At 38.9% G+C, this 22,649-nt stretch overlaps 2 protein-coding genes across 7 annotated transcripts in view; one reads left to right on the forward strand and one right to left on the reverse strand.

Annotated features, from left to right (window-relative positions):
* Positions 1 to 675: 675 nt before the first annotated feature.
* Positions 676 to 10,475, reverse strand: LOC130178680 (heterogeneous nuclear ribonucleoprotein C). 6 transcript variants are annotated; one of them, XM_056391113.1, is made up of 10 exons: positions 10,321 to 10,475; positions 7,707 to 7,818; positions 5,198 to 5,466; positions 4,365 to 4,437; positions 4,145 to 4,198; positions 3,662 to 3,825; positions 2,653 to 2,766; positions 2,191 to 2,351; positions 1,173 to 1,322; positions 676 to 909 (listed from the first exon to the last, which is right to left on the reverse strand). In XM_056391113.1, exons 2-9 carry the CDS (start codon positions 7,709 to 7,711, stop codon positions 1,215 to 1,217), a joined length of 948 nt encoding a protein of 315 aa, XP_056247088.1. In that variant the 5' UTR covers positions 7,712 to 7,818; positions 10,321 to 10,475; the 3' UTR covers positions 676 to 909; positions 1,173 to 1,214. The 6 variants fall into 6 exon arrangements, with proteins under 6 accessions (XP_056247088.1, XP_056247092.1, XP_056247091.1 ...); XM_056391117.1 differs by having other exon boundaries at positions 676 to 1,322; positions 2,191 to 2,348; positions 4,145 to 4,195; XM_056391116.1 differs by having other exon boundaries at positions 676 to 1,322; positions 4,145 to 4,195.
* Positions 10,476 to 17,670: 7,195 nt separating this feature from the next.
* Positions 17,671 to 22,649, forward strand: part of LOC130179415 (zinc finger protein GLIS1) — a 46,146-nt gene continuing 41,167 nt past the window's right edge. The window contains exon 1 of the mRNA XM_056392370.1: positions 17,671 to 17,798. The gene's annotated coding sequence lies outside the window, so the exon portion shown is untranslated. The remainder of the gene's footprint in view (positions 17,799 to 22,649) is intronic.

The following is a 22,649-nucleotide window of genomic DNA, read 5'->3' on the forward strand; positions in this document are numbered from 1 at the left end:
GTCACGAAACTTTGCAGGTGCGAGAATCGACTTTGAACATGGATGTGGTGCGAGCGCTGACGAATAATGACTACAGAGTACTCACAGGTCAGAAAGTCAATATGTTGACAGGTGTCACGGCTGGTGTGGTCCCATCACAAGTTATTAATGTATTGCTCCTCTTTGTGCTCTGTGTTTATGTTGGATCAGGTCTAACCATCCTCGGGTCCCCCTCCGATCAGGGTCTCTTTCCTGAAAATTGTCGGATCCATTTCGGGTAAAACATTTTGGTCATGTGAAGATGTCTAATGTGTTATTAGAACAAGGTAGACCTTTAAATATCAAGTTCCATGTTTTATTACACAAAAAAAAATACCTAACCCTAAGCCAAGTGAAATACAAACAGTAGATTTAAAGTTAACATTTAACAGGTTTCTTCATTCGCCACCAGAAACACTACTTTAAAAAGATTTGATAAGGGATTTGAAAGGATTTATATTCAATGAAATGTTTTTAAACCCCCTCTCTAAAAAGGAAGTGCTCTTTCTTTTCTTCTTAAACTCAACTGGTTTTTGACAAAAAGAAATCGGAGCAGTAATATCATCTACTCAGTTTCATTTTAACTACAAAACCCACTATTTTTTTCCCCCAGACATCACAAACGCAGTTCGTGGGAAAAACAAACATAAGGGCGTATCCAATTTTAATATTTTATTGCAATTTATTCCTTTACAGTTAAACTCAAACTGAATAGTATAAAAAACTGACATTAACGTACAGACACACAAGGTCAAAAACTCACTGGTGAGGAAAACAAACACATTGAACCTAAAAACGGTATTTTGTAGTTGAATTTCCGTCCTCGCATTAAGACATGTCCGTCGAGCTGTCGTCTCTGAGAACATCAACAGTCCATGTTTCTGCCGTCTCCTGAAGACAAGTAACGACGCAGTAAAAACACAAACCAAAACCTACAGCTAATTATTCCTGTTACAGTGATACTGGACAACTGGCCAAAGTAATAAACAAAACAAAAAGAAAAGAAAAAAAATCGGCTTTAGGGACAATGGAACAACAATGTGTGTGCACCATGCTTGTGTGTCTGTGTGTGTGTGTGTGTGTGTGTGTGTGTGTGTGCACGTTTGCTTTTCGTATCTACAATATGAGTGTTAAAACAGAGTCCGAGTTCCTACTGGAAGCTGTGTGTACGCTGCATGCGTCGGTGTGGTCTGAGTCTACGAGTCCTCTTCACCGTTGACACTGTCAGCATCATCGTCACCTTCCACGTGCTCTCCTTCCTCCTCCTCCTCCTCTTCCTCTTCCTCCCTCTCTTGACTCTTCACCTGCACAGTTTGTATCAGAAACATGAGCTTAAATGAATGTGATCAACTTAGGTCGATGGCACAACAGCAGCAGGTGTAGCAGGTTTATGAGCTGAACCTAAGAGTTTTAAACCAATGCCATAATGAAAAAAAAAAAAAAAAAAGGCACTTGAGTGTGAGTCATAGACTCTCTCCACCGCCTCCTTATTCACTTCAGAAATCAATTTAAGACCTTGCTGATTACTTTAAAGGCTCTTAATGGCCTGGACCCACCATTACAGCCTGTTCACTGGCGCTCAGCTCCTAGATCTTAGATCTGACAGCTCATTTCTCTTGTTCCACGGTCACGACTAAAACTAACAAGGTGGCAGAGCTTCTTTTGCCGCTCCAAAATTGTGGAACCAGTCGCCTTTAAGGCCGTTGTCATTGTGTATTTCCTCCTTGTTGTTGTTGTTTCTGTTTGCGGTATATTTCAATGTCCTTTGTACAGCAGCTCAAGCTGTTTAAATCAGCTCTAGAAATAAAGTTGACTTGACTAACGTCAAAGGTTTGGTATCATTGTGGGCTTTAATAACATCTCTAAAATATAAACCACAGTTGCATCAAAAAGTCAAATTACAAGTTTCAAATTGAAAAAAACCTCCCTATGGACCTTTTTATAGGAGCATTAACTCCATGCTCCACAGAAAAGACTCACTGCTCTTAGTCTACAGAGAGAAAAGGGTAGATACTGGATGATTGTTTATTTGCATCCTTTTTTTTCCTTTCTCTCTTTTTGTTTTATATTGGGCAACCATGCTTAAATCCCTGTGTAATAAACTGCACCTGTGTTTACATGTTCACGTTTCTTTTTCTGTTAAATTCAGCAAATCTGACGAGGGAGTCTCACCTCTTCCTCCTCCAGCAGGTCTCCCTCCTCTTCATCATCCTCCTCATCCGAGTCGTTCATCTCCTGGCTCTCCCTGTCCCTCTTTATCCCGTCGTCCTTCTTGTTGCTTGGGTGTGGTGGTGAGGTCACCTCTCCTGGCTCGGTTTTTGTGCTCTTAGCTTCTGCCAAACATGGAAACATGTTTAGAAATGATGATCAACGATATTAAATGAGGTCAGAGGAAGTAAACTGGCAGGGTATGAGTCTAACTCTGATAGTCTGCTGGCTGTGCTTCGAGACTTCCACTGTATTAAACTTGTGATCTGATCTTTCTGTGCAGTCATTTCAGTTTTGAACCCATCTAGTTAGTTAAATATTTGTTTAGAACTTTTACATAAAAAAAAAAAAGGTTTTTGCCTTACAGATAATAAAACCAGCAGGTCAGACACTCCTCATTAAAACATACAAGGTTTCCCCCCATACCCGACTTCTTGCTGTGGTCCTTCTCCATGCGCTCCAGGCTCTCCAGCAGGTCGTCCACTTTGCTTTTGATTTGGGTCAACTCCCGCTTGATGGTCTGCAGCTCATCCACTTTCACTGCAGAGAGAACGGAGGGAGAACCAGTGTTGTTACGACTTCTGGATGAGCAACAAGTATGATGGAGAGAAGGTGCTTGTAAACAGTAAAAATCAATCTTGTTCAATCACACAAACACGTAACTGTCCCGTGACATAAGCTTAAGCTGAGCTCGGCTGCGTTCAAGGCCATGCCTATTGTCAATAAATCAAACCTGGACTGCAGCACTCTCGACTGATCCATCAACATTTTTAATTGAGTTTTATGTAATAGTGAAATCATTTCTTTCTATCTTTGTCTGACTGTGATGTTGGTAATTGTAACTGGCCGTTCGATTCGAAGGTTCGATAAGAAATTTGTCAGCTTCAGAATTGAAGCTATATTTTGCAGACTGGGAACCAGATTCAAACTCAAAACCCATCTCTACAATTACTCAAATAATTGTTGCTTATTTTGTATTTTGAATAACAATCAAATCAAGCAAAAGTGTTCAACTTCATATACAAGGATCTAGTCCCTGACTAGCAGATTCTGGAGCCAGCTAATGTCCCGGGTTTTTATTTGATAAATGATTGATAAACAAAACTTCACTGTTTCAGCACACAACACCCTCTAATCAATCAAAAGCAAAAAGGTGCAGGTACGTATCCTGGTACTTCAACCTTTTACCCACTAGACATAGACAGGACATGATGGCTGTACAGGATTTTCGTTTTTTAACTGTTCTGCAACTTTATAACTCAAAACGGGGTAGATGGTGCCAATAATCCTTTTGGCTGACTAGTGAATAGACTTTAAAATGATAGCTGTGCAGTATCCTGTTATCCTGTAGTTAGTGCTGTCTTCCCTATCTTCCAACAGGGGACTGATAACGATAATCTTGTACATGTTGCAGGAGGCAGCGGGAGAGACTCACTTGTTCTAGATGAAGCCCTCTGGCTGCTCTTGGAAGAGGAGAAGCTGCTCTTGGTTCGTCGGCTGCTTCCTCCGCTGAGGCTGACCCGGGGGCGCTTGGATGGGATCACGGCCCGCGACAACGGGGGAGGGGGAGCGGGGACACGGGACGGGTACGAGTACATTCTGGCATCAAACACAAGAGCAACGCGATTAAAAACAAAATAACCAACTGTGGGGAATATGGAAGATTTCAATCAACGAGAAAAGAACTGAAAAAACAGAACCTGCTACTGTTCATTTACAACACTGTGGGCATTGTGCACAGACACAAGCAGAAGAGGGACGACTGTTAAAGTACCGTGTCCAAGAAGGACAGGAAGAAGTTCAGGACATGAGGAAAATAATAACTCATGAGTGACAGAGAAAATGTAATTTATCATTTTGGATGTGTGCCTTGTGTATTCTTTTCAAAGTGGGAGATGAACAGAAAATTTTTACTCACCTGTCATAATAATCTCTTTGAAAGTCGTAGTCGAGGTCAAATGAAGAGCTGCTGCTGCAGGAACAAAAACAGGAAGTCAGGTGAGCTTGAGATTTATTTTAATTTCTGGTACTTTTCTGTAGCACTGGTTTATTTCCTGGCCAAAGTTTTCTTGATTTGCTTGTTTGTGTCATTTCATCTGCAGTTTAAGTGTTGGTATAATATTATCACCATGACTGACCTGTACATGTCTCCAGCTGAGCGTTTGGTGGTTTTTGACCTGTGTGGTTTGGGTTCTCCAGCCAGGTTGATGTCTGAGGGGGTAAAAAAAGACAGACAGACCACCGATCATGAAGTGTGTGATGCCAAGGACCACAGATCGAGTCCCTTTAACCGACGACTCTTATATCCCTTCACTGTACAGAATGATGAATGTGTGACACTGTTTTCATATTGATCTGCTGAAAGGGACAAATTTCCTCTGTGTTCACCTTCAATCTGTGTGTGTGTGTGTGTGTGTGTGTGTGTGTGTGTGTGTGTGTGTGTGTGTGTGTGTGTGTGTGTGTGCGCACCACTTTGATAGATCCACTAGTTTGGACCCAGTTGTGGTTCAATATGCAACTTACAGAAGTGTGATGTGTTGACTTGAAGCCTCCAGTGCACAGACAAGACACTCACAATTGACTTGTCAGTGATGTAGGAGACATCATGGACCAGTAGCTCAACTTTTCAAGTGAAAAATATTTGCTCATTTACAGATTCAATTCATTCAATTAGGGAAAATAAGTAGATGTGTTTTAAAGATTTTTCAGCCAGTTATGCAGCCTTGAAAAATTTACTGGCAATAAATGAGCATAGTTTGTACATTTTGTCTTGACCTCTTTGTTCCCAACATTAGAAAGGGGGAACACAAAGTAATTCTGAGGGGTACCAGCCAATAAGGTTGGGAACTGCTATCCAGCTAAATACTTCTTCAATAAAAGGAGCCGCTTTTCCAAGGATCCATTTAAATGTAAAGTACAATCATAAGAACTTTTAAGACTTCACTCCAAAGTTCAGAAACTGAATCCTTACCAAGCACTTGTCCGACAATCATCCTCCCATCCTCTCCAGTGACAGCAGCCCGGGCGTTCCTCTCGTTGGAGTACTGAACAAAGGCGTAGCCCTTGTGGACAGAGCAGCCTACGATCTTGCCATACTTGGAGAAGATGGCCTCGACGTCCGCCTTGGTGACCAGCAGGGTGTTGAGGTTGCCAATGAAGACCCTGGAGTTGAGGGAGCGTGGGTCGGTCTTGTTGGTGACGTTGCTGCTGGCCATCAGGCTGGAGGTGGTAGGTGAACGACTGGCAGGAAGACACAGACACAAATCCCAGATTTAGTGGCATGAATGAATAATATTCACCCCACTGAACTTCTGCTGCTGCTGCTGCTGCGTGAAGTACTGGAGAAACCCCAGCTGTAGTGAATCGGGACAGCGCACATGGACGGCAGGGTTTCCTGGGAAATTAAGAAAGTTAAATCAAAAATAAAAAGGATGTTTAAATGTTGCTGATGACGAAGGAGAAAACTGCAGGAAGTTATGGGTCACCCTTATTCTACTAACACGAGGCATACGGCCAAACTGGTCCTTACTTTGATGCTTTGAATTTGTCAGCAGCCTTCAGGTTTCAAGTGTGGCTGTATAATGTCCAGACCATATAAAAATAATCCTCATTGACGGAAAAACAAGTGTAAAAAATAATACAACTGTCTCAGATGGCATCAAAAGCTATTAAAAAACAAGCAATCAAATGATGTTCAATTACTTTGCAAATTGGTAAGAAGCATTTTTGTTAGAGGCCTGCAATAAACTCAAGCATATATCGATCAGACAGTATGCTGTATGTGCGATTCTAGTACTGGCACCGAAATGTAACAGCAGCAGTTCACCGTCAGGATATTTGTTTTAGCGATTCCAGTATACGAGATGTGGTGGTACTGCTATCAGGTGACGTGTACAGCATTGTATTAAGACATGTAAAATTTAGCATCGCTACGTAAACATGTTGAGCTGAAAAGGAGGTTAGCATTAGCCTGATCAAAAAGCATCTGAACGACAAAGATCCCACAATCTACTGAACATTGCATTCAAAGGCTTCAGTGTCTCGTATGTTTCATTTCAAAGACTCAGTTTGAATAAGACACCAGAGGCGTCACTGTTTTAGTCATGACCGTGTGAAGTACTGACAGCCTTTTGAACTTCCTTACATTACTGCTGTATCAAAAAATAAATAAATAAAAAGCAGGGCATGTAGATGAACTTGAGTTACATTTCAACACACACCTAAACTTCTACACTTTCAAGAGTTTTCAAAGACTATGGTATGTTAAAAGAACAAGTCTTATTGTAAGGAACAACACTGAACTGGCATTATATATATTTGTGATGGCAGTAAGCCACATAGTTAGTCAAGGTAACTATCTTTCATTTCAACTGAGTGACAAAAAAGGGACTGATAACCACTCGAAGGCTTTGATGGTACATTACAAGGGCTTATATCAGGACTTGGGACTTGTCAGAAATGTTAAAGTTTTATTTGCAATGTTTTTCTAAGCAGTGAGGTTCGCCACCTGCTTAAGAGTTTAATGAGTTTGGGGTTTAAAGGTGGGCGATACAAAAGAAATTTGACCGAATTATAACTCAATATTCATTAACTCAAAGTCTGTCAGTGCTTTCATGTTGTAATTATGTTGTAAATTGAGGGGTACATGGTTTTGTTTCTGGGGATTAGTTTATGACTAAAGCAGACAGAAACAATTACTGTTTAATTTAACAGTTGCATATGTTCAGAAAGGAATAGCTGGAATGCCCCAGCAGAGACCAGTAGAGGACAATATTTAAGCTATACCACATTATAGCCAAAATCCAAGAAGTTAAAGTCTCACATCATCATTGTATCACTGTATTCTATCTATATTAGTGCTGCAACAAATTTATCTTCACTATCAAGTAATCTGCCAATTATTTTCTGCATTAAACAATTTTTTTGTTTACTGTCAGTAAAATTCATAAAACAAACAAAAACCTTCAAAAGCTGTTTGATCATTAGTCCAAAACCCAAAGATATTCAGTTGACCGTCACGTCAAATCATAAAACCCTCACATTTGAGAAGATGGATCCAGTAAATTTATTTTGTTTGAAAAAAAAAAAAAAAAAAAAAAAAATTGATTAAACCAATTATTTGATTCTCAAAATAGTTTGTCAATCATTGCAGCTCTAATCAATATATTAATCTCAATTAGTAAAGCACCAACAATACCAAACTAATCTATATTCACTGGGGATTTCCAGGCAAAACTCTTCTGATAGCTGACCAGCTCTCAGAATTCAATAAATAGGGCATGTTACTACTAAAACTAACAGTACTATATATTACTACTAATAAGGCCAAGGGAGGATGTGAGTAGTCAGTGAAACCTAGAGCCTTGTGTGAATTTAGAGATGGGAAAGGAGCCCTTATACAGGAAAACATAAAAACAGTAGCGGCATCAACAATTGACGCCCCCTCCCGGCTGACAGGGGGCCGAACATTCATCACTCACTCCATAGCGTCTGTGTGCAGGGCTGTCGTCTGTCTGATGTTTGACACTGTGGCCTGGTTCAGTTTGGTTGGGCTGGTGTCTCGACCTTCACCTTCGCCCCTCGCGATTTATACTGAGGCGACAGAAAACACACCTCAGTCAAACTGAGCAGGGTTATCTTGTACCAAGTCTTACCTGGTTGGAGTGTGTGTGTGTGTGTGTGTGTGTGCAGGAGTCAGTGACGAGAATAATATACAGTAACAGCTAAAAAAAAAAAAAAAAAAAAAAAAAAAAAAAGAGAAAGAAAAAAGAGGGAAAAAAAAAAAGGTGTGTATTTCTTTGAAAATACCGGCACACTAGCCTCTTCGAGACCACAACCTGAGCCAAATGCGTGTTTAAAGTGCAATACCTAATGATATTAAAAATAAGCCATGTGACAGAATACAGAAGAGATCCACATTTAAGAAAAATAAGTCTAAACCTGGGACTAAACACAAGAGACAACACCATTACGTTCACATCAATTAGAGAGTAGGCCATAATTGGTCCACATATGCGTGTTAGTGGAGCTCTTATGAAACATGGTTGTAGGAGCTCAGGAGTACATGAATCCCTTAGAGAGCAATGTCAGCAGAGAATCCACCTGAACCCCACCTCTCTACATGTGCCATTAAACCTCATCTCTCAAGATCTCAAACTGAAAACTCAGGTCATCTTATCAAAGATCTCATGAAAAACCTTCTCATGCAAGGTGTCAAGTTTAACTATGAACTGCGTTGGCTTGACAGGTATGATTAGATAAGCAAGATTATTAAATGTCAAAGGAAAGTTGCATAGGGGAGTTTTGTCAATCGATACTATATAGTATAATTGTGATTGTGTCAGTTATTTCATATTCAAACATGGGGGTATGTCAGTGACATATTATACAGCTTAGGAATTACTGACTGCTTATATATAAATAAAAAGTACATGTAGGATCTGACAATAAGATGAAATTTGTATCACCATTATTAATGAGCAATAAATATACAAGGCAAGTGTGATTAAACCATCTCAGTTTAAGAAACAGGGCAAATTAAAATGAGTGGAAAGTATATTTGAAAATAGAGATGTCACTACTAGCACTTAGCAGTGTGATACATACTTCATATATAATTTTATAGGAATCATTTTTGGTGTCCCTAGGGATTCTGCAGTATTAAATAAAACAGGACTTTTAAAGACCTTTTATATACCACACAGTGTGCAATTCAATTTATTTTTCATGGTCCCACTGGTCAAAGACTGACTGAGAATCAGAGGAAAAGAAGACCTAAAATGATTTAAATAAAACAGTAATTCTTATTATAATTAATCAATTAATGGGAACTGAACCAAGATATGTGGTAATTAAGCAAGAAGTTTTTGCTAAAATATGCCCCTGCATGCACAATCCACTGTGGCAGTAGTCTCACTTATAGTTTATAAATGAATAACGTTTCCCCAACAGCTCTCAACCACATAGCAAAAACAAGTTCTACCTAATGTTACTATCTACAGCAGGCAAAAAAAGGACATTTGTAAATGAAATTTAATAACTTTTAGCATCTTCTAGGGCCTTTATTTAAACTTTAAGACCTGCTGATAACCTGTAAGTGTTATCCTCCTGGGATGCGTTTCTTAATGATTCCGGAATATTTTCATTCATCAGCTTCTACTGAAAAGACTACATGGTGGTTATGGGTGTACCTGTGGCCTAGGAGTGAATGTGAAAGCGTGGGTAGATTTTGGATACACATAAACAGCCATCATACTCTTTCAGATGAACAAATGTTTAATTGTTAAAATGTGTATTTGTAACGTTATGTAACAAAACTGAAGCCACTGGCAGTCCAAAGCTTCCAAAATCAGAAAAATCACTCTTCATCACGGAAGAAAAAACACGGGGAAAAATCTACTCCATATTTAAAAAAAAAACAAGCTGACTGAGCAGAATGAGCCAGAAAAGCGAAGTCTGGGGATCATGAAAAATTACCTAAACCATCCACAACACACCCGCCTGGACCCCGACAGCGCCACCACCGGGCTTTAGTGTGAAACACAGGGCCTGCGCTAGCCTTGGGGGCTCAAAGCCGGATGGCATGGCTAATGTTAGCCGACCACCATTAGAAAAGCATAAAAAAAATTACACCGCATTCAGACCAGTTCCTCTGCTTGCAAAAACCAAAACCTGCAAAATTCTGATAATTGTGTAGTCGATAATCTGTAATCAATTCTGGATCAGGATGAAGCTGCGACTACTAAACCAAAAGGAGACTGTTAGCTAGTTAGCAGCTGGTGGGCTGGCAAAAACAAATCAGTCCCGTCAAGGAAAAGTCTTCACAATAAACGCTACAAAAATAAAGCTAAAAAATGGGATGAAATTGTAGCTAAATGCATCCAAAGCGTCGTGTTTTCTAAAAACCACAAGCAGCGTTCGTATGTTTGAAGAGGACGAGCGTCTCCGAGTTAGCTAAGCTAGCTACCTCGCTAGCCAGCACATTACGATCTGTCCACTTGCAAAATGGCAAAAAAAAAAACACCGTTGAAAAAAATCCAAAAAGAAAAGAAAAAGGAAGGAAAAATGAAAAATGTCTGGGAACAAAATACTCACCACGACCTTTACGAGTAAAATGTCTTGCTTTCGGTAAAATCTGTCAAATCGTTACTTAGGTCGTCCTTTCGGAGCACCAGTGGTTCGCCCCCTGTGCCGTGAGCTAGCTTTCTTCTAGCTACCGAGCTAACGCAACGCTAACTGGCGATGGCGCAGTAATGGACAGGGATGCTTGTTTTGTGTCACGGAGCGGTCCGAGGGAGCGGGATCAGTCAACTGAGGTATGTTACATAAAGAACATCGACAACACCGGTGTGACCTGTTAAATTAAACGTACTCACCTGTTGTCTTTGAAAATCAGCCTGTCCTGCCTCCAAAAGCCTCCAGAGATTTGGGCTTTGATTTGTGTTTATCTTTGTTTTTTAATCAGCGCTGGGAAAGTAACTAACTCCATCTACAAAAGTAATGCATAAATACAAATTTTAGGTGCTTGCACTTACATCTACATTTTTATATTCACTAATTTAGCAGACGCTTTTAAACCGAAGCGACTCACAAATGAGGGGCAACACCAAAGCTTCGGTGCAGTAGGAGACCTTTGTGTAAATACCAAGCACTGTTTCTACTACTTCTATTCAAGAAGTGCAAGATCAGGTAAAGAAATGCACCAAAAGAGCATAGTAAGTGCTACTTCACTTTTAATGCCATTTTATATTTGCTACCCCACTACAATTTGGAGGGAAATTTGGCTCCACTTCATTTATCTAACAGCTTTAATTACCTTAATTGAGAATTTTACATACAAAAAACATTAGAAGAGCTTATAAAATATGATGCTTTGTCATTTCCATGTAAAAAGCCAAACATTTCATGGCTCTCTTCTCAAATGTGAGGATTTGCTGCTTTTCCTTTTAATTAATTCTAAACTTTAATTAATTTTGAATAGGCTGCTTTTGAAGTGTGGGCTGTTGGTTTGGGCTCTTGGTATGTGATGGGCATTTCTCACAATTTTTTTGAATGTTTACAAATGAAATGATCGAGGATTAATTAAGAATATATCGGGAGATGAATCCACAATAAAAACTATAACAATAATCATACTCATGCTAAAATAGGTTTAAAAAAAATTGCTCAACATCTACATTAGTACAACTCTGCTTACGCATTAATGCATGAGAAATAATAATCTAGTCATTATTCTTACATTTATGCAAGTAGCATTTTCAATGCAGGACTTCTACTTGCAACGAAATGTTTTTACAGTGTAGTATTAGTAGTTTTAGTGAAGAATATTTGTAAAATAAATGCTATTTCACATGCCACCTGCATTTCTCTTTATACATACAGGCTATGGGACGTGAAGAATTTATCCTGAATCAGATATATTATCACTCAGCCACTAATGCAACACACAGGAGGTTAAAGGAGATTTATACTGAAACATTTTTTTTTTAATATCAGTTTTAGTAATTGATGCACCTGCTGAGAAAATTCACTTATCAAAGTGCAGAGACCTTTTTTAAATAGCTGACATAACATGCAACTAACAGTTAATCAAGCTGATATGAGTCACCTTGCAGCTATGATTAACTATGAATAACTGTAGCTGTGACTAATTTCTAAAACCTGAATTTTACAGAGATTTTCTCTGTTTCAATTCTCATTTTCTCATTGTGATACCTGTAGGCACAGAAGCTGACAAACGGATACATTAGGCAACTCATTTTCTAAATGGAAACTATGGATCATAAAAAAGCAACAAAAACCTGCTCATATAAAATAATTGAGTGTCTGACTTGGGTAACAGTGGTTATTCTGTCAGTTATTGTCCCATTAAACTTCGAAAGTATTTGATCTTCAAAACACATGTAAATAATACTGTGTTTTAAATATGTGAATGAACATAAAGCGTCAGACCAATGCTGTATTACTTCACTCAGCCAGGAGAGGGTAATGTTGTCATAAAAATAAATGAATGGTGACACTGGGATTAAAGAAAACAGTCAAATTTGGTGAGGTTTAACATTTTCACTCTGATCAGTCCAGTCACAGCTCAACATAAACAGATGAGTGACCATGATGCATTGCTGCTGTGAGGTACACTGAGTGATTAGAATCTGAGTATAGCATAAGTGGAAGAAGAAGACGGTTGCATCCATATTATTACAAAGTGTCTTAATGCCTGCACCTGCATGCTTTTTTCCTCTTAAGCCTCCAGTTGTGCATCGATAAGTGAAAGTTTAATATAACCCTGCGTTAGGAATATGTGTGCATTTCCGCACAGAGGTTCACAAAATGGACTTATAAAATCTTAGTTGAAAAAAAAAGCTTCTAAAGACATCAGTTAAGGTGACTGTGGAAAATGCTATAAATATAATAATATAATATAATAATAAATATAGTCCCAGAGTACGAGGAGTCTAACCTAAACCGCTCTTGTTTCTGTAGCCTGGGGACTGTTTAGAATAGATCAAGGCAACAGTAACACATTTTCAGAAATCTGCAACATGACTTTTTTTTTCTTTTTTACTTTTTTTTTGTTTTCAATACATCAATACAACCTCTATACACACAGGAAACAATGAACAAATGAGCAACAGGTTTGCAGACAGGTGATCTGCAGAGGTGGGAAACTCACTGAGGACATAGTGTACAGGTATAGCAGTGTAGTACGAGGTCAAAACAGTACTTTCTTATTGGTCATCCATGACCAAGACCAGAGGACGAAACGTGTCGGCTTAATAATAATGTTCTTCTGTATGCTGCAGGTGTTGTTGGAGTGTTTACCTCTTTAGACTTTTTCCTTTCTCCATGCACCTTGGAAGTAGGTGAAGTTGTGCCAGAAATCTATACTTTGCTTCTACAGCAGTGTTGTACAAGGGTACAAGAGGTTTTTCATGGCAGACATCTTGACTTTGAAAAGCACAGGTGTAACTAATGACAGTAATGATGGATTAGTGTCATTAAATGATGAGAAAGCCATAGGAGTGAGCCAGCATTCATCCATTTATGTTGTTAGTACACCTGTGCTTTTCCTGTTATAACAGTGGTTCCCACCTGTTTGGCTTGTGACAGAAGGATCAGAGATGTTCAAAATTATATTAAAATATGGTAGAAGACGCAAAGAAACAAAAATGTTTAAAAGAAGAAATCCTAAAACATGAGGAAGGCCACAGGAGAAGCTGCAGAAACTGTACTGGAGATATACGGTGGGCAGTCGCCTCTGTTTCGGGGGGATAAACGGTGGACGAGAGAGCGGAGCATGTGGGATCAGCAGCGGTGCGACTGGAGCCTCCCACCTGCACCAGCCCTTGGCTGGCCCTGACAGCGGCCCAGCAGCAGCCCCAAGACGGACAGACAGAGGCCAGTGACAGCCAAGACAACACAGGTAACATTAGGCCAATAATGTTTCTAATGATTGTTTGAATGACAGAAGTCAAAAGAAAAAAGTTTTACTTTATGAAGATGGGTTTAGTATGCTAACGGTTGAGCCGGTAGTTAGCTCCTAACAATATAAGATAATAGCATATGCGGAAGCGGCCTACATGTCAACAAACACTGCCACTGCCTTCAGAGTAACGTAGTGCTGTCGGTGTTTATTTTTCTTAGCGGCCCTGTCTTTGGACGGTGTGGCTGAGAGCAGAGGAGGAGAGGCAGTTACTGCGGTCTCTAAAAACTCTGTCACCTTTCATTGCTCTTTCCATAACAACAAGTTCACAAACAACGAATTTACCAAGTAAATCTATTCAGTGGGGCTGCAGCAACTAGTAACTATTTTCACTTTCAATTAATGTGCGGATTATGTTCTCGATTAATGTTTTGTCCATGAAATGTCAAAATCTTCAGAATGTATGTTTTGCAAGATCCAAAGATATTCAGTTTACTCTCATTAGACAAAGGAAATCAGCAAATCCTTTCATTTGAAAAGCTGGAACGTGCAAAACAATCAATCATCAAAATAGCTGCTGATCAATTTTTTTCACTGACAAACCCTTGCAGTTCTGCTATTCTAAACGTGTCTGACAGAAATATGTATTATTTGCTTTATTCCTTATCTTATTAATGGTATTATGACCCCTCAGCTCTACATTTGATTTACCCTATGATAAGGTCAAAATGTCTGCAAATTGATATCAGGCGAAACCTTTATTTAAAAAAACAGCTTCATATTAAAAGCAATGGATAGGGCACATGTATGTAATAATCATTTCTCTCTTGTTTGCATCATAATGTTTGGAGTTTATTTGTGTTTATTTGAGTTTATCTCCCCCTGCACCAAAGGCCTTTTTTCACAGCAGACATTTCAACATGTCACAGTAGGAAAAGCCCAGGTGTAACTAATAAAGTTAATGATGGCTGAATTGCTTTTAGCTTCAAGACTCTGGTATTGTTTCAGGCTGCCTCGCTGTCACACCATCAGCCCTTACTGGAGACACTTGAATAGAACAGAGCCATTGTTAATGTTATTAGTAACAACTGTGCTCTTCCTCCTATGACAAGTCAGAATGTCTGTGGTGAAAAATGCTTTTTAATATTTCTGAATAACTTAACTGCACCTGAGGAGGGAGAGAGACGGGACGGCAACTAAACGAGACCAATACCAGCTGTTTTCTGTATCTAGTTAGGAGATGAAACCGCTCTACAATTTTTCATGGAGAATATGTTCTTTTGTGAATTGTTTTCGCCCATCTGGTTTTGTTTTCGAGCAGCGTCCCAGAGGACTTGTTTACAGCTCTTTGCATCATCTTGGGAATCAGAAATATAACTCCAACTCTCAGATATACAGATGAAAGGTTTCTCTGCTTGTTTGTGTATTTCTCTCAATCTCAACAATACGAGGTACGGCCAGAGGTTTTACAGGCTGTCACATAGTATGTCCAAGTTTTAATGCAGTTGGTGCAAACGTGGAATTATACTTTATGAATGTCAGGGCAAACAGTGATGAGAGGGTAATATTTAGCATTAATTTTTTACCCCTGTATAAATTGTACTGAGCTGACTACTGCAGAGATACCGTAGGAAATAATGCAGACCAAAAACCAGACCATGGTCAGTAAAAGGTCGATACTGAGCACCACAAACACACTGAGTACAAGATTATAGGGATACCATAGGAAATAAAAATACCATAAAGCGAAAGAGGACCCATGTGAACCCACTATTAAGCACTAAAGACACTGTTAGTTATTATATAGGAACATTACAAAACAGTGTAATATATATATATATATATTTGGCTGACATATTTGTCACAGTTGTAGGTTCAATGTCTTGCTCAAGGACTTTTCAATATGTGGACAGGGGGGGACCGGAAATCAACTGCCAAACCTTTGATTAGTGGCTTACTCACTCTTTGAACTAAGCTTCACACATGGCACAATGTGACCTCTATTTATTTCAACATGAGGATAGTAGGAAAATGCACAAAAAGGTATCAGGAAGAAGAAGTAAACCACTGTAAATATGACACTGAAGATTAAGAACTTATTAGGAGTTTCTGAAAAATACCATAGCGATAATGAGGGATCAAGATAGATAGACAGTAGATAGATACTCTATTGTAGATAATGTAGATCAACCACACTCATACCATATGGTTGATTATGGTTTGAAGGAATCCTTCATAAAGTCACTGATAGCATATCAGCTGATACTAATACCTAGAGTAGTATTCTGAAAACAGTTCTGACTAAAACTATGACAAGTCACAAACTGTTGATCATCAGCTTTCCATGGTGAAATCACAGGAGATCAAAATGCTCAAACGTATGAACGGATCAGTAAATACCACAAACATCTGCGCATTAAAAATCAATTTAGGATATTCATAGAAAATAACATAGCAAAACCACAAGTGGTAGAAAAACCATAAAGAAGGGATAAGGCAGGTCCTTTATACATATGTATGTTAACGTGACTAATCTAACTTGACAGCGTGACAAAGACTTTAATAATCCAACTGGAACATTAGAAATTATAGCACGTATAAAGTCACTTTAACTTATTATCACTGTTGGGAGAAGTACTAAGAGGTATGTTTCTTAAGTAAAAATAGTAACATCATAAGATCTGCACTCAAAATGTTACTCAAGTAAAAGTATTATCAGCATTTAATAATAAAAGTAAAATGCACACATATGATTATATGTTTAACTGATGCACTGTCTGAAATATTTTTTACGTTGCTTTAAGATGCTAGCCTATGTAATATCTTAATCTCCAAGGTAACTAGTAACTATAGCTGTCAGATAAATGCAGTGGAGTACAACATACACAATGTGTGTGAAATGTAGTGTAGTAGATCCAGGGCCGGATTGACCTCCTAGGGGGCTCCAGGGTAAATATATGTTGTTGTGCCCCTCTTGACCCCGACTGTAGCCTACTGTACATGGCAGTTTCATTATTTGTCCTGGCAACCAGAAACATACAAGTGCTCTGGAGCTGAAATGATTAGCTGATTAGTTAATAAGTTGATTGACAGAAAATTAATTGGCAAGAATTTTGATAAAAAAATCTTTAAGCATGGCAAAAATTCACTGGCTCCTCAAGTGTGAATATAACTCAGTTTTCTAGTAGATTCAACATCTTTGTGTTTTTGACTGAGTAAAAAACAACTATTTGTATTGGTAATATCTTGGGCTTTAGGGAATAATGATTGGCATTTTTCTCTATCTTCTGACACTTTATATACTGAACAATTGGATACTGTTATGATGGAAAACTTCTACCATGATTGATGTTTTCTGTGTGTTACTGACTCGACACAGAAAAGACTGAAGCTATTTGATAAAACAAAGTGTTTAAATGAATGAGCTTGATATAAACTAAAACAATTCAGGTGTTAAAGGCAGATTTTGGTGGATGGAGGATCTATCATATCAGTGGTTCAATTTCTAACTGTAATCTCTAGAGACAGTTGTGTGTGAAAATCCCATGAGATCAGCAGTTTTAGAAAAACTCAAACCAGCCCATCTGGCACCAACATCATGTCACGGTCAAAGTCACTGAGATCACATGTTTTCCCCATCATGATGTTTGAAATGAACATTGACCGAAGCTCCTGACTTGTATCTGCACGAGTTTATGCACTGCTGGTTGTTGGGTTTGAGAGTCTTTAAAACAAAACGTAATCAGTTTTCTTCAGGGCTGTGCATGCTAAGAAGGGTTGTATCATTTCACAAAAACAGAGTTGTGTGAGTGAATATTTGTTAGAGTGCCCCAGGACATTTGCCAAAAAGTGGCCCAGTTTTGCTGAACCCACCCCTCAGTAAAACAACATATGTGGGTTACACTTATAAAAAGCGCCGTTAAGTCCCACAGACACCTACATTGAGTGAACACTGTAAATTGGCTGCATCCCATCTCCTGTTTAATAAGAAAAAAAGCGCGTGCGTGTCCCTGCGTGCGCGCGCGTCCAGCTAAGCAGATGCAGCCAGTGAGCTCGCGGTGCGGGGACAGTGGGGAAGCACAATCCGCGTGCAGCCAGCGCGAGGCAAAGACCTACCAACAAGCAGTGAACTATGACTGAACACAAAACGGTAAGAACAGCGCTCCAAATGTAACTTGTAATGTGTGTGTTTTTTAAATGTTTTAAATGACCTGTCGTGACGAGAGTCACGTTAGCATGTGATTTATGTTTTGTTATACTTGTGAAAGATCGCAGGAGTCGTCCTCATGCAGATTGAATGGTTTTATTAATTAGTTAGATCAACACTAAATTAGCTGAAATGACTTTTGTCTTTGGACATTGATATAATACATCACTGTTAATGTTGGAAAGCTGTCTCAGAATGACTCCAGCTGAGACATGAACCATTGTTTGCTGGATGGAAGATGTGCAGTCATGACTTAAAACACTAACTTGTCAAGAGTTTATGATAAATGAGGAAAGAAATCTCCCTAGACAGAAAAAAAAACACTTGGACAAACTTCCACCTTTTGTTGGGCTAAGAAATGCTATTATCAGCTCTAATTTTACCTCTCTATCTTGGATTACACAATAACTTGTTTTTATTGTGCAACAAGGATTTGAGGAAGGCAATTAATAGACATGCTGCTATATAGTGCAGTGAACTCTTACCCAAATGGTTCCCTGTGATATTTTTCCCTCTTATTACTTATGGGACTCTTCCTTTCCACTCCTCTGCAGTGCACTGATTTATGTAATGTAGCTGGAATGAAAAGTGCTGCGCAGGGGGTGGAAATCTGGCTTACTGAGAGTCAAACAGATGAGGAGGCTTGTTTTAATCATTAGTCTCATGGTATCACTGACATGAAGCTTGTGCAGGGGAATCAGGGTTTATACTCGCAGGCATCGGCCAGTGTTCCCATTGCACAGAGGTGTGTGCAACGAGGGTTGAAACGCAGTTAATTTTATTATTTACCCCATTTAATCTTATACATGTGACTATTAAAGCTGCAATAAACCAGATTTGTACTGTTCCGTAAAGCACAAAATTACCTTAACATGCCTTTGGGAGGTTGATCAGGTTGTTGATCAATAGCAATGACTCACAGATTATTTTACCAGATGCTCAGATTGTTTGTTCAAGTGCTCAGATGGAGCATGGCGCTACAAGCGAGAGACAGAACTGAGCCAAGATTTGTTTCGCCCTAAAATATTTGTTTGCCCTGGCAGTGTATGTTCGCCTCGATTTCACATCAGGGGGAAGAAAATAACAAAAGCATTTCTCTATGAGTGGATTGTTTTCCTATCGCTGACTTCTCAAAATGTAAACAACGGTTTCAAAATATGTCATTTGGTTACAAGTGAAAGTATGAACCCCAAAGCTGGAGCCATTGATTCTACAAGAGGTTGTGAGGCTTAACATTACTTGTCATTTCTTAAGTGGTTTGCCACAGCATTTATTTACTGTATGTGGCAAAATAAATGAATAACAAAAAAAAAAAAAAAAAACGAGTGAAATGAGGCCATGCTGCCAGGGAAAGGACTGATTCATAAGGAATACAAATTTTTAAAAAGCCTGACAGTAAATTCTGGCCTTGGAAACAGGCTGACAAACCAATCTCAACTCAAGGTCCACTTATTCTGGGGCTTTCGATCATGTCACATGGTCTTCATCAGGTCTTCACTTCTTGTCAATCTTGGTTAAAAGTTGACAACATAACCGTTCATCTCTGGCCTTGGAATCAGCAGCCGACAAAACAAACCTCTTCTGTGACATGGTCAAAGTGGATCTTGAGTATTTGGAGAGAAATGAGAGTAAATCACCTAAATATTAGAACAAAAGTGTTTCCATACAAGACTTATACAAATGCAAATACTACGTCACCTCACTTTCTTGCTTTATTTCTGTCTCCATTTTAAAAGTAGTAGTTGGACATTTTGTGCTTATTCACCGTCCTGCCGAGAGTTAGATGAAAAGATCAGCACCACCCTCGTCTTCATCAGCCAGCGGCCAGTTAGCTTAGCACAAAGTCTGGAAACAGCTAGACTGTCTCAAGAAATGTCTAAAGTAATTAGCATAAAAGCATGATGGAAACAGCTGTTGATCCAAAACATCTGTCGACTTTTGGAAATTTTATCAAATTTTGAGCAGCATTTAGATGGAAACAACAAATTGCAGTAGTTGAGGGTTAATCCTAACCCTCAACTACTGCAATTCCCTCTGGTGGCCAGTAGAGGTCATTTAAAGTCATAGCTTTGTTGCTCTTTAATACTCATGTTTACATTACATAGAGCAAGATGACCTAATGTATTTAATTAAGAGTTCAGAGTCACTGAGAAACTCTGATCATATGGGACTTATTAGTGTTAGGCAAGAAACTAATTTGCTTTCTGTTACATAAATATTTGTTACCATGTCTCTAAAAAAACAGCCTGGAGTCTGAATTTGTCACATCCGATCTCTTGCTAGTTTGAACTGTTGTTTTATGACAGTCGAGCCTGTGTTTCTAGCATGCTGATGAAATGCTTCATCACTTGTTTTTCTCAGCCGCCCGCTCCCTACATGCCTTTCACGGACATTAACAGTGATTGCCCTACAAGCAGAGCTCATTTTGGTTTGGTTCAGAAATGTTATTCCTGGCCAGAGGTGCGTGCTCTTTTGCAACACCCAAGGGTGACACAGCTGGGTAATACGACCCGCTGCGAGTATTGGAGGTAACTGTTTCAACATTGTTCCTGGTGTGTATTAACTGCAGGCCAATGTCTTTTTAAATCATGTTTACTTGGGAAATTATTACAACTCCCCAAACTTTTCTTCTTAGCACAGTCCAATGAATTAGTGGGATTATAAAAGTTCCAGTTAATACATGGAGGGCAGTTTATCTCTACATGATGATTATAAACTCCAGATTCTTGCTTGGGGTTATTCTCACATCTCACAGTACATGAATGGAAAACAAATGTACTAGAGAAATGTGTGCGTGCATGCTTGCGTGCGTGTGTGCATGCGTGTGTTTAGCCTGTTTGGTTTAGATTTTAATCCATATTTAGCTGCAGGCAAACCCTCCTTCTTCGTCTGAGTTGAATGATTCATTGACTCGGTTTTGGATAGTCATCATATCTTTTTATTAAAGTAGCTATCCCACAATGTAAAGGTGAGATGTGTGTAAAAATCTATGTGATGGCTTGTAAATGTAGCTTAATATAAACAAAGAGTACCAATTTCTAGATAACTTATAAGTGTGAAACCCCATGTGCTTATTAATGGTTTACCAACATTTATAACTGCATTATTACTGAACAGACATGTTATTACCGATACATTTTATTTAAACACCGCACCCTGACACATCAAAGTCTTTTATTCAACCCCACACAATGGGAATTTAACTTAAGAATGTAATAAAAGCGACTCCTTCCATCAACATTTCACATTTATTGTACTGCTCTCTCTATATTTGTACTGTTTTAACTAATGCACACAGATCAACAACCAGTCAAAATCCGTTGCTGTGTCTCAACTCAGATATTTCACTCAGTGCACTCACATGTAGTACACTGTGTACTCAGTATACCGACTGCTGTGGTGCATGAATTTTGACGGGCCAGTGTTGTCCCAAATCAAACACTGCCATTGTGCTCTCACCGGAAATGACGATCGCAACATGTGACTGCGATTGTCACCCACCTGCCGGCTGCTTTGCTTACTTGAGTTAACTTGAACGTTTTAATTTCTGTGTCACGCGACAAGGAAATTAAGCAGCCATCGGCGCCGACGACGTATTCTCTTTCCTCGGCAAGTTTGAAAAAACACTGATAATCCTTCCCCTTCCAGTGTGTGGCCAAGATGGCGACCATTGAGGGTGATGAGTGTCCATCATTTTACACTCAAATTTTTCATCGTTTTGATTTCACCATCTGGGTACTTGCACTGCATGTTGCCGTTCTCGTCAGTGTGACCACACTAATGCTCTCAAAATAGAGAGTGTGAGTTATGAAGTGAACGAATTGAGACACAGCATGTGTGTAAGTTAATAAATATTACTACCATAATAAGTGTGTAGTTGTAAATGTTAATAAACAGCTTATAAAAGGATTTTAGTCCAGAAGAGAAGTGATCAAACAGTCCATTAGACAGGTCTCTCTATTGAATATAAGAGCTAAAAACACGGTGTTGTGCCACAACCTGGCAACCCAAAATTTATGACTGATCAATAAAGTATTAGTAATTTGTTTATTACAGCTCATAAACCCTTTATTAATAGTTCCTTATGAGAAAGTATAAGAGAAGTAAAACCAAAACAATGATCCAAAATAGACCAGAATACTTCAGAGTTGAGTTGACCTGCAGAGCTGCTTATATTTCACTGCTCGTGTGTCTCTACAAGTGACCGTTCACATAACACATAGTCATTTCATCTATTTGAAATATAAAAATGTTTAGTGCAGCTTTAAAATAGAGAGATGCACCTCTGCCGGTTATGACAACTTCTTGACATAGTTGAATCCAACCTTATAAAACTGTTGCTTTTTTTTTTTTTTTTTGCTCCTTAAAAGTTTATAGCCTCGAAATGAAGACACAAGGCTTTTATAAAGGATAACACAATAAAGCTAATTAGTTTTGAGGTCCACTAAGAGGTCCTCAGTGGGAGGCTGGAGTTGCAGCAGCAGAGTTTGATTAAATCAATACAGCAGCGATATTGCAGCATACATATTGCTAAATAAACCCACCAACAAAGAGGAATTGTGTAAGAAAAATTAGATTATGTCAAATTAAAAGTATACTTCTTACAGGGCGTGTAGCCACAGCCAGTAGCAACAACATGCACTGCTTTTGCATGAGTTTGTCTTGGGACGCGTACACTAAAGAGAGGACCAGACTATGTAGAGGGAGTTGTTGCTATAAAGTTTAAATATTATTACTGGTAGTCACCTAAGACTAACATACAAGCATAACAAATATAGCAGTTAAATTGAAAAG

The sequence above is a fragment of the Seriola aureovittata genome, chromosome 12 (assembly GCF_021018895.1).
Source record: "Seriola aureovittata isolate HTS-2021-v1 ecotype China chromosome 12, ASM2101889v1, whole genome shotgun sequence".
NCBI classification, from domain to species: Eukaryota; Metazoa; Chordata; class Actinopteri; order Carangiformes; family Carangidae; genus Seriola; species Seriola aureovittata.